The following is an 11,470-nucleotide window of genomic DNA, read 5'->3' on the forward strand; positions in this document are numbered from 1 at the left end:
CCTAGAATTAAACTTTGAGCTTGTTGGGGGGTGGTCCCACTTTGATATATCTGCTGTCTAGGTAGCTTGACTGCCCTTTTTTCTCCTACATTTGGACCCTGAGCTTGTTTGTTGGCATCTCACTTTCATGTGTCTCTGCTCCTGGAAGCTTGACCACCTGATATTCTTCTGCAGATAAAACTGGAATTGGTTTGGGGTGGTCTCACTAATGTATGTCTGCAGTCATGGTGGTTTGAGTACCCTGTTTTCTCCAAAAACTGGATCTTGAGCTTGTTTAGGGGCTCTCCCTTTCATGTGTCTGCAATCCTGGAAGATAGACTACCCGTTTTTCTCTTAGAAATTGGTTTTGAGCTTGTTTGGGGGTGGTCTCACTTCCATGTGTCCTGCAGTCCTGGAAGCTGGACTACTCACGTTCTCTTCCAAATCCACCTGGGCCTCGTTGGCTGCTGTATTTGGGGAGTGCAGGTACCATGTGCTGTTGACACATGGATGGTTTCGTCTGCTCAGGGGGGTTGTTCTCTGCGAGCAAACAGCTTTAGGATGGATGCCCTCAGACTTGGTGTTGTATGGGGCACTCATCTAGCCTTCCAAATCAGTTAAATCGACCGTGGAGGTCAGTGAGGTGATGGATTTTTCAGCCAGACCGCCCTCACGTTCCACTTGGAATAGCGACCCTTGTTTCTGTAATACAGAAAAGCAAGGTTATGTCATTTGTGGCTGTCATTGTTTTAGCATGTAAATATCATTACATTTGAGGCTTGTATTGTACAAAGTTTTGCTCTTCACTCCTGGCAAAGGCCTTCTACGTTTTGTGTACAAAGTTCTTGCCATTTTTTCATTTCATGCCCTGTGTATAGTGTCTCTGGTATGTCGGGATGCAGAATAAGGTTTGAAATTGCCTACAGTTCTGATGTTGTACATGCACAGTGTGTTTCTGCTGATTGTCAGTGATGTGCTGTGGAAAATTTTGCCCTCTTGACTGTGCTTGTAGTCAAGAACTTGACTCTCTACTAAACAAAGAAGGTTAAGACCTTCATGTTTTAGACTGTAAGGAGAGGAATGAGGTGGAAAAAACCATCAAAGCTATCACAAGTATATTTAGAAATAACGAACTCTGATTTCATTTTGCTCTTGGAATAAGTCTGCTACACCTAATGACAGGTGGGTTTTCTGGAGGTTCTGAAATGTGGTGACAGGAAGCTTCTCTGAGTTGTATCTTGGGCATAAAGGGTCCTCATGCATGCTAGACTGGGGAGAGAGAAAGCAGCAAGAGCCTGACAAGACAATGTGGTAGGAAAAAGGAGTGGGCAGAACCGACACAACCAAATAGGAGTTTAGCAGGGTAGTGCCACTAAATCGGAACAGGGAGTGAAAGATTGACAGTAACTGGGAAACCAAAAAAGTGATGGTTTCCTTCAGTGAGCTGCCAGGTACTTGTGGCAGTAGAGGATGGAGCTGCATAGGAATTGTGGGGAAGTTGTAGGTGTGGGACTTATGATGCAGGATTTGTAGAATTTGTAGATGTAGAATGGTGTTTGCTTTCAAAGGAAAAGGCTGAATAAATTTAGGAAAAGGAGGGCAGACAAGCCCTACTTGTACTTTAAACTCATCCAATATTTCTCTGATGTCAAACATACGTCAAGATAAAAAAAATAATTTTAGCCAGAAATGGAAATTAAAAGTTTTCAGACTGCAGTACAGTGGAAGGTCTACAAATAGTCCCTCTGTGTAACAGGGCGGGAATATTGTGTTTTGGTAAAAGTTCCTTTTTTGACTAGAAGATCACTAATGCGACTGACTTGTCAAGTAGATCTTGCTCTAGTTACAGGGAACCGTTTTTTGCCCTTTGCGTTGTAACTTTGCATTGGGCAAAAAGTGATTTGTGGCAAAGTCACTGTAGTAAAAATTAGCCTATTCTCATTTTTTGTGTACCAGAGAACACTTTTCTTTTTTAACACTGTTGTGCCATTTTCAAACCTTGATACAGTACACAAGAACAGACAGCTTTTAGTGCACGTAGTATTCTTTGTATTAGAGCTTAATTTGAAATGTTTGCCACTTTGGAAAGGAGAGAGTGAAGGAACCTGGCTGCAGATTTCAGGGTGACTCATGAGCTTTATCTTTCTACTAAAAATAGAGAATTGCACAAAATCTACTAAATCAGCAGAAAAAACCTGGCATTTTGTAACACTGAACAAAATCCTGTAGCTTGTGCCGCTGGCAGTTCTTAGCTGTGTTGGCTTAAATACAGCTCTCTTTAATGTGCTTTGAGTTTTGTTAGTTGACTTTTGACTTCCCTGTGTCTGCTTTTCCTTTTCCATTCCGTGCTGAGCTGGGTTGACAAAGTTCTGTTTACCTGCAGCTGTTTGTGTGTGTAATATTCAGACACTCATCTGAAAAAAAAACCCCTCAGGTAGTGGTGGATGGTTGTGAAGGGGTTCTCCTCCATGGGACAAACTTGTGTCTTAACATGGAAATGACAAATTTCAGTAAAATAGTTTCCACATAAAGTAGAAGCTTGAAGCTTCCTAGAGAGAGTTCAATTTGCTGCTTCTGTGGGGTGAGAATTTTCTCTTTTCTCTACCTTTGCATTGATATCATCTGAAACTCCGGTGTGATCCTTCAGATAGGCAGTAACAGGATCCTTTAATGCCCTCTGGATTGGACACTTGTGATGTGATATTGATCACTGCAGCTTTGAATCATCATTACAGACGTGAGCTAATACCTTAGGCTGAGTTTGATGCTGGATGATAACTCCTGTTTTCAGGCTAGAGCAATCTCTTTTGCTTACACCAGGAAATTAGAAAAGGCAGAGTGGCAATGAACAGTGTGACTTTGTCTTGCTTAGTTGGGAAAATATTGCTGTGTTCTGCTGTGTTTTGAAACAAACAAAGAAAAAAACCCAAAACAAAACCCAGTGCTTGTTTTATTTTTCTGAAGTTGTTGTTATGCTTTGGGGAACTCGGGGATGAAGCAAGATATTATCATAGAAGTGAAAAACTGTTCATACTAGAAGTAGTATTAGAACCAAAACAATTTGTAGGGGAATTCCTCTTACTTTACAGTCCTTGCAGTGTTCTCTTAATCTTGTTTTCTTTCCCTGTTAATGTGCAGAGGTTTGTATGTGGAGAGTTTTCCAGAACGTAGGTTCTCTATAACACTGCTTTTGGGGAATGAGAGAGGAGGAACTTTGTCTTGAGAAGTATTTCAGATCTTCCAGCTGATGGCTCTATCTGCAGAAACACAGTTTTTCCCACCACTGCTAAGCTGCAGCTAAAAACGGTGGAAAACCTGTTTTTTTGGGAGCAGAGGACACTGCAGCAACCCTGCAGAACAGCTGAGAAAACTTGTGGAAATGTTTGTTTTGCAATTTTGCCTTGTGACAACTTGCAGTTCCAGCATTTTCCTTAAAGAGAACGATTTGAGGTTGTGTGGACTGCTCTTATGTTTCCAGGATTGTCCTAACAGTCTTCAAACCATTGTTTTTACTTGTTACTTCAAGAGACAGGAAACTTGGACATCTAGTTTTGTCCAAACTCTGGATGAGGCCTTTGAAGGAGTATCTTTAAAAACACATTTCCCAGGCCTATGGAGACATGGTGTCCTACAGTCCTTAAATGTCCTGTAGGAAATAGTACTTTTTGTTACAGACTTCAGCTTGTATCGAGATTTAATATCAATGCTTTCAATAGATTCAAAATAATTTTCTGTCTCTGGTGGTGCATTCTTTTTCAGAGGTTTTTGTCTCACTGTTCTGCCTAACAGTGTTCCGAAGAAATGAATTTTTAACAGGAATTGAGAAGTTGTGGTTTTGAATCTTATTTCAAGGAGGCATCTCCAGGGATCAAGTTGAAGTGCATTACATTGGTTTGTTTCCATATCTGGGTTAGTAATTGGACAAATACGAAGACAGTTGGAAACACAGAAATAGGGTTTTTTTTCTTTTTGTATTGCTTCAAATTTAATTATTTTAAGAAACCAGATTTTGCCATAAGTTTTGTTTTTCCTGACTCCTATCTATCCTTTCTAATAAGCGTTTTTCACTTTTTTAGGGCCGCTTTTTCTTGATGTTTGATTGTAGTGTGTCCCTTACTTGGCAATATTTTGCTCAGGGTGATTTGCAGACTAAAGTAGCTTGCTGATGAAAGTTGATTTCTTATCAGGCCTGTAGAGCCATGTGCTTGTGTGTGGGGGTGAGAAGAGGGCAGAGAAAGGGAAGAAGGCAAGGATTGAGTGAGTCGATACATGTGCAAGAGGTTGCCTGAACTGCAGAGATTAAAGAAACCAAAGAAGGGCTCTGTCTAAAATGAGGAATTAAATGTATTTGTGACAAATATCAACATCTATCTCTAATTTGTTTTTACTCAAGAACTAGGCCCTTAGAGACTTGTGAAATCTACTGGCAAACATCATGACTACATTTTGAGAGACAAGAAATGTGTAAAAGGAAGAAAAAAAATGGGGAAGGGAGATGGGCAAGAGAATTATTCTGGTCTGAAGAGGATGGATGACTTTCTAGAGCCTATCTGGAAAAAATATTGACAGATTCAACAGCAAATAGCACATGGATGAGAGGTTTTTCTCCAAAGTAATTGGTGCCAGATGTAGCCCGTCCTTTAACTTGATAAAATAATAGTTTAGGTGTAGGAAGTTCATTATCTACACTTAAGAAACATGTCTGTGTAGTTCTCTATGGGAAATTACAAAATAAGGCGTTAAAATGGTGGTTGGTAAACTGGACAGGGAATGACTGAAGGGGAGAGCAAGAAGCTGTACTTGGAAGGGAAGAATTGGTCTGTTAATACAGATCCTCAGGGTTTGTCTTGAGGCTGTTCTTCAGGATGAACTAAATGCCATGGCACAGGATTAAGAGACTTTGATAGGCAGGAGGAGCAGATAATTCCTGGAAGAACTGGATGGTCTCGACAGCCTGGAATGTAAAGCAGGGCACAGTTGAGTAACATAGAGTGAAGTTCATGTGCTAGTGAGAATTGTTGTGAAGGAGAAGGTTCAAATCAAAAAAACCCACCCACCCAACAACCAGCTGTGAAGGTGCTGGGTCACAACAGGCTGGCCATAAGCAGGGAATGTGTCGATGCTGTGGAAAAGGTTTGGTTTCAGTGGAATGGAAAACCAAGCTGTTTTAAGATGGAGAGCTGACAACACTGTCAGGCCACAAGTCACACGTGGGATTGGCACAGGTTGTGTACAGCGTGTTTATGGGATTTTTTTGCTGCTTCCCCTCACCAGATATACTGGAGTTGTTAATTTTTGCACAAAGCCTAGACTCAAAACCCCCCTGTAATACTGTAACATCTACACCTGAAATGTATATTCAAATGTAGGCTAAAGAACATAAGTTCCAAATGGGCTTCTTATCCTTAATGTTCTTCTGCTGCAGTTCAAGTAAATGTAATGTATTAGTTGCTCATTGAATGCAGTACCACTTTTAAAAATTCAATTTGCTGTGCAGGATTTTTCCCAAGGTCCATTAGATAATGTCAAGTTTAAATCTGTCCGTGAGTCTAGAGAGATCGCCATGCAGATGGAGCTGTGGAAAGCCAAATGAAAGATTTTCATATAAGCACACTGGGCTTAAACAAATCTGTTTAATTTGTTTTCCTCCCAGCCCCTGTTTTCAACAACTTGAATTCCTCAGATATTCAAAGTTGTTTTGGAAGTGTTTAACACAGAAAGTGAAAATGCAGCCTGAACAAAAGGATTGTTATTTTAAGAGAGGAATATTTTGGAAGCGGTGGGAACAAACAAAGGTACAAGTTCATTATGACATGAATTTAGTCTCAGACTAAATGGTTTTCTTCTGTGTCCATGCTAGGACAAAGAGATTGCTTCCCCCAGTTTGTCCTCCCCTTGCTGCATGAGGAAACTTCAGTCACCAAATACAGGATCTTGTGCATCTTCATCCGTCTTGGTACATAATGGCAGTTTAAACACTTTGCTTTGTGTAATTTTGCCAGTGGATGGGATAGGGAGAAAAATCTGATTCGGATGATTCCTGGATATTTTTATCAGGTCAGGGCTGTAATATTGGCCACTGGTGAGTGGTAATTTGTGTTAGGGGAGATTTCTTGTGTTTCATAGCTCCCCTAGATTAGTGTACAGAGGATATTGAGAAAATGCTTGGGCTGAGGCTGGCCAGAGTCTCACGGTCAGTCACGAGGTATTTCTAAGGGTTTTCTGAGCTTCTTTGCGCCTCGGTGTATCCCATCATGCCCTGCGGTGCCGCTTTGCGCCTCGGTGTATCCCGTCATTCCCTGCGGTGCCGCTCTGCGCCCCGGTGTATCCCGTCATTCCCCCGGCGCCGCTTTGCTCCTCTGCGTACAAATGCGTCACCGGCGTTTATTTCGACTCTCATTTGCATAAATTTACATGAGGCTGGCGCCTCGGTGAGGTGGGCGGGGTCTGAGTCACGCCCAGGCCCCTCCCAGTACAAACCAGTGACTCCCAGTCCCCGTGGTCAGTGACGTCATTCGCGTTTATTTGTGCTCTCATTTACATAAATTTGCATCTCAGTGCGGTGGGCGGGGTCAGAGCCGCGTTGGCCCCTCCCACTCCCTCCCAGTACAACCCAATAACCCCCAGGCCCCGCCCAGTTTGTCCCGCCCTTGTAGCTCCATATAAGGGAAGGGGGCGTGGCCTGATGAGGGGCGTGGTCGGTTCACCTGTGGGGGGAGGGGCAAAGGTTACACCACGCCCAGAAACCCCGAAACCAGTTTAAACCAGTATAAACCAGTGACCCCAAACCCACTCCCAGTCCATCCCAGTATAAACCAGTGACCCCAAACCCGCTCCCAGTCCATCCCAGTATAAACCAGTGACCCCAAACCCACTCCCAGTCCATCCCAGTATAAACCAGTGACCCCAAACCCACTCCCAGTCCATCCCAGTATAAACCAGTGACCCCAAACCCACTCCCAGTCCATCCCAGTATAAACCAGTGACCCCAAACCCACTCCCAGTCCATCCCAGTATAAACCAGTGACCCCAAACCCGCTCCCAGTCCATCCCAGTATAAACCAGTGACCCCAAACCCACTCCCAGTCCATCCCAGTATAAACCAGTGACCCCCAAACCCGCTCCCAGTCCATCCCAGTATAAACCAGTGACCCCAAACCCGCTCCCAGTCCATCCCAGTATAAACCAGTAACCCCAAACCCGCTCCCAGTCCCTCCCAGTATAAACCAGTGACCCCAAACCCACTCCCAGTCCCTCCCAGTATAAACCAGTGACCCCAAACCCACTCCCAGTCCATCCCAGTATAAACCAGTGACCCCAAACCCACTCCCAGTCCATCCCAGTATAAACCAGTGACCCCAAACCCGCTCCCAGTCCATCCCAGTATAAACCAGTGACCCCAAACCCGCTCCCAGTCCATCCCAGTATAAACCAGTGACCCCAAACCCGCTCCCAGTCCATCCCAGTATAAACCAGTGACCCCAAACCCACTCCCAGTCCATCCCAGTATAAACCAGTGACCCCAAACCCACTCCCAGTCCATCCCAGTATAAACCAGTGACCCCAAACCCACTCCCAGTTCATCCCAGTATAAACCAGTGACCCCAAACCCGCTCCCAGTCCATCCCAGTATAAACCAGTGACCCCCAAACTCGCTCCCAGTCCATCCCAGTATAAACCAGTGACCCCAAACCCACTCCCAGTTCATCCCAGTATAAACCAGTAACCCCAAACCCACTCCCAGTCCCTCCCAGTATAAACCAGTGACCCCAAACCCACTCCCAGTCCATCCCAGTATAAACCAGTGACCCCAAACCCACTCCCAGTCCATCCCAGTATAAACCAGTGACCCCAAACCCACTCCCAGTCCATCCCAGTATAAACCAGTGACCCCAAACCCACTCCCAGTCTATCCCAGTATAAACCAGTGACCCCAAACCCACTCCCAGTCCATTCCAGTATAAACCAGTGACCCCAAACCCACTCCCAGTCCATCCCAGTATAAACCAGTGCCCCCCAGTCCCCGTCCCAGTGCCCTCACCTGTCCGTACTGGTTTGAACTGGGATCTCTCGACACTTGGCGGCCTCCAGGGAGCGGCTCAGGGTCAGAGCCCGGCGCTGGGGGATACTGGGAGTTACTGGTTTATACTGGTTTGTACTGGTTTGTACTGGGTTATACTGGTTTGTACTGGTCTGGGGGTTTTCCTTACTGGTTTGTACTGGGAGGGGGTTTAGGGGTCACTGGGATGAAGTGGGATGAACTGGGAAGGGATTTGGGGTGACTGGTTTGTACTGGTTTATACTGGTTTGGGGTTTTTCTTTACTGGTTTGTACTGGTTTATACTGGGAGGGGGTTTGGGGGGATTTTTGGGGAGAATTTGGGGGATTTTGGGGCATCAAAAATCCCAATTTTTAGTCAGAATTTTTGGGTCATTTTTTGGGATTTTGGGGCTCGGAAATCCCGATTTTTAATGGGAATTTTTGGGTCATTTTTGGGGCATTTTGGGTGAATTTTGGGGGATTTTGGGGCTCTAAAAGTTCCTATTTTTAGTGGGAATTTCGGGGTGATTTTGGGGGGATTCTGGGGCTTTAAAAATCTCAGTTTTGGGGGGGAATTTTGGAGTAAATTTTTGGGATTTTGGGTGGAAATTTTGGGGGTTTTGGGGCTTCAAAAATTCCAATTTTTGGGTGAATTTTTGGGATATTTGGGGCTCTAAAAATCCCAATTTTTAGTGGGAATTTTGGGGTTTTTTTGAGGGATTTTAGGTGGGAATTTTGGGGTGAATTTGGGGGATTTTGGGGCTTTAAAAATCTCAGTTTTCAGTGGAAGTTTTGGGGTCATTTTGGGGGGTTTTGGGTGGAAATTTTGGGGTGAATTTTTGGGATTTTTGGGGCTCTAAAAATTCCAATTTTTGGGGGGAATTCTGGGGTGATTTTTGGGATTTTGGGTGGAAATTTTGGGGTGACTTTTGGGGGTTTTGGAACTCCAAAGATTCCAATTTTGGGGATCTTTGGGGCTCTAAAAATCCCAATTTTTACTGGGAATTTTGGGGTAAATTTGGAGGGTTTTGGGGTGATTTGGGGATTTTTTGGGACTCACCACCAGCTCTTGGTTCTCTTGGAGCCGCCGGAGCTGCCCCCGCCGGGGGGGGAAGGGCGCCCGTCTGGAGGGGGGGAGGGGAGAGACAAAAATCCCCAAATTTTTCCCCCCAAAAATTCCCAAATTTCCCCCCCAGAGCATTCCCAAATCCTCCCCTCAAAATTCCCAAGTTTCCCTCCGAAAATTCCCCGATTTTCTTCCCCCAAAAATTTTCGCGCGTTTTCCCTTCAAATTTCCCAAATTTTGCACTCCTAAAATTCCCCAAATTTCTCCCCAAAATTCCCGAACTTTCCCCCCCAATTCCCAAATTTCCCCCCTGAAAACTCCCACATTTTTATCCCCAAAATTCCCAAATTTTCCTTCCTAGAATTCCCAACTTTTCCCCCAGAATTCCCACATTTTATCCCCAAAATTCCCAAATTTTCCCCCAAAATTCCACATTTTTATTCCCAAATTTTTATCCCCAAAATTCCCAAATTTTCCCTCCAGAATTCCCAAAATTTTCCGCCCAAAATTTCCTCCCCGATTTCCGGGTTTTTCTTTCCCAAAAATTCCCAAAATTTCCACCCCAAATTCCCAGAGTTTCCCTCCCACAAAAAATCCCAAATTTTTCTCACAAAATTCCCAAATTTCCTCTCCAAAATTCCCTATTTTTGCTCTCAAAATTCCCAATTTTCCCTCCCCAAATTCCCAAATTTTCCAGCTCCAAATCACCAAATTTTTATCCCCAAAATTCCCAAATTCCCGCCAGAAATTCCATCCTCGAATTCCTGATTTTGCCCTCCCCAAAATTTCTCAAAATTCCCAATTTTCCCTCCAAAACTTCCCAAATTTTCCTGAAAATTTCTGAAACTTCCCCCAAAAAACCCCAAATTCCCCAAATTTCTATCCCAAAACTCCCAATTTTCCCTCCCCAAAAATTCCCATTTTCCCCCGCCCCAAAATTCCAAAATTTTCTCCCCAAAACCGCCAAACTTTGTCCCCAAAATTCCCAAATTTCCCCCAAATCTCCCAAAATTCTCCAAAGTTTCCCCAAAATTTCCGGTTTTTTACCCGAAAAGCTCCAGTCAGGGAGGTCCCGCAGGGGGCCGGGCCCGGAGGAACTCGGAGAGAGCCCAAAGCTGAGGGAAAAACCCCAAAATTTGGGAATTTTACCCCAAAATTCCAGCAGAAATCCCCTGGAATCCCAATGTTTGGGGAAGAAACCAAAAAAATTTGGGGAGAAAAAATCAAAATTTGGGGGAAAAAATTCCCAAAATTTGGGGGAAAAAATGCCAAAAATTTTGTTAAAAATCTAAAAACTGGAGAAAAAAAAATCCCAAAATTTGGGGGAAAAAATTCCCAAAATTTGGTTAAAAATCTAAAAAACTGGAGAAAAAAATTCCCAAAATTTGGGGAAAAGATCCCAAAATTTGGGGGAAAAGATCCCGAAATTTGGAAGAAAAAAATCCCAAAATTTGGGGGGAAAAAATCTCAAAATTTGGTTAAAAATCTAAAAAACTGGAGAAAAAAATTCCCAAAATTTGGGGGAAAAAAAATCGCAAAATTTTGGTGAAAAAATTCCAAAATTTTGGGGAAAAAATCCCGAAATTTGGGGGAAAAAATCCCAAAATTTGGAAGAAAAAATCCCAAAATTCGGGAATTTTAACCCAAAATTCAGCCCGGAATTCCCTCAGATCCATCCAGGATCCCAAAATTTGTTGGGGAAAAAAAAATCCCAAAAATTTGGGTAAAAATCACAGAATTTGGGGGAAAAAATCCCAAATTTACCCCAAAGTTTTCCAAAATTCCCCAATTTTTCCCCGATTCCACCCCAAATCCTGGGAAATTCCCAAAAAACTCCACGGAACACCCCAAAAATTTGGGAAAAACTCAGAAATTTTGGGACAAACTTCAAATTTGCTGGAAAAAATCCCAAAATTTTGGGGGAAAACCTCCAAATCCAGGGAAAAACGTCCCAAATCCCGGGAATTCCCCCAAAATTCGAGGGAAAAAAAAACCCCCAACAATTTCCCGCCAAATCCCCTCACGACGAAACCACGCCCCCTCCCTTAAAACCACGCCTCGATCCTGAGGCCACGCCCTCTTTTCCCCCCTCACCTCTCTCGCAATTCGCCAATCCGCTGCGGGGGGCGTGGCCAGGGCCGGGCAGCGCGCGCCTGCCGCTCCGCTGGGGGGGTGCCAAACGTCAATCACGCGCTAGCCACGCCCCTTCTTTCAAAACCCCGCCCAAATCGAGATTAAACCACGCTCAACCCCCTCAGACCACGCCCGCTCATTTGCATCTCATTAAATCAGCGCCTCCCGCCCCCCGAGACCCTCCTGGAGCTTTCCCGGGACGAACCGAGCCGGAGGACTCTGCGCGCCGCCATCTTCGCCACGGCAGGAAGT

The 11,470-nt window shown here is 44.2% G+C and overlaps 1 protein-coding gene across 6 annotated transcripts; it reads right to left on the reverse strand.

Moving 5' to 3' along the window:
- Positions 1–5,303: 5,303 nt before the first annotated feature.
- LOC136304735 (large ribosomal subunit protein mL52-like) lies at positions 5,304–11,468 on the reverse strand. Of its 6 annotated transcripts, XR_010724775.1 has the most exons (6): positions 11,424–11,468; positions 11,180–11,249; positions 10,133–10,200; positions 9,080–9,143; positions 8,021–8,097; positions 6,493–6,686 (listed from the first exon to the last, which is right to left on the reverse strand). XR_010724775.1 is itself a non-coding variant. In XM_066208207.1 (5 exons), exons 1-5 carry the CDS (start codon positions 11,449–11,451, stop codon positions 6,272–6,274), a joined length of 306 nt encoding a protein of 101 aa, XP_066064304.1. In that variant the 5' UTR covers positions 11,452–11,468; the 3' UTR covers positions 5,304–6,271. The 6 variants fall into 6 exon arrangements, 5 of the variants coding, with proteins under 5 accessions (XP_066064304.1, XP_066064306.1, XP_066064307.1 ...); XM_066208207.1 differs by lacking the exons at positions 6,493–6,686; positions 10,133–10,200 and adding an exon at positions 5,304–6,338; XM_066208209.1 differs by lacking the exon at positions 10,133–10,200.
- Positions 11,469–11,470: the final 2 nt, after the last annotated feature.

Source organism: Chamaea fasciata, unplaced genomic scaffold, assembly GCF_029207755.1.
Source record: "Chamaea fasciata isolate MVZ Bird 193981 ecotype frontalis unplaced genomic scaffold, bChaFas1.0.hap1 SCAF_153, whole genome shotgun sequence".
NCBI lineage: Eukaryota > Metazoa > Chordata > Aves > Passeriformes > Sylviidae > Chamaea > Chamaea fasciata.

Coding starts and splice junctions, on each gene's coding strand:
- LOC136304735 (XM_066208206.1), bottom strand. CDS start 11,451: ATGGCGGCGCGCAGAGTCCTCCGGCTCG. Junction 10,201..11,179: donor ATTGGCGAATTGCGAGAGAG/GTGAGGGGGGAA, acceptor TTTTTCCCTCAG/CTTTGGGCTCTCTCCGAGTT. Junction 6,687..10,132: donor CCCTGACTGGAGCTTTTCGG/GTAAAAAACCGG, acceptor CTCCCCCCACAG/GTGAACCGACCACGCCCCTC.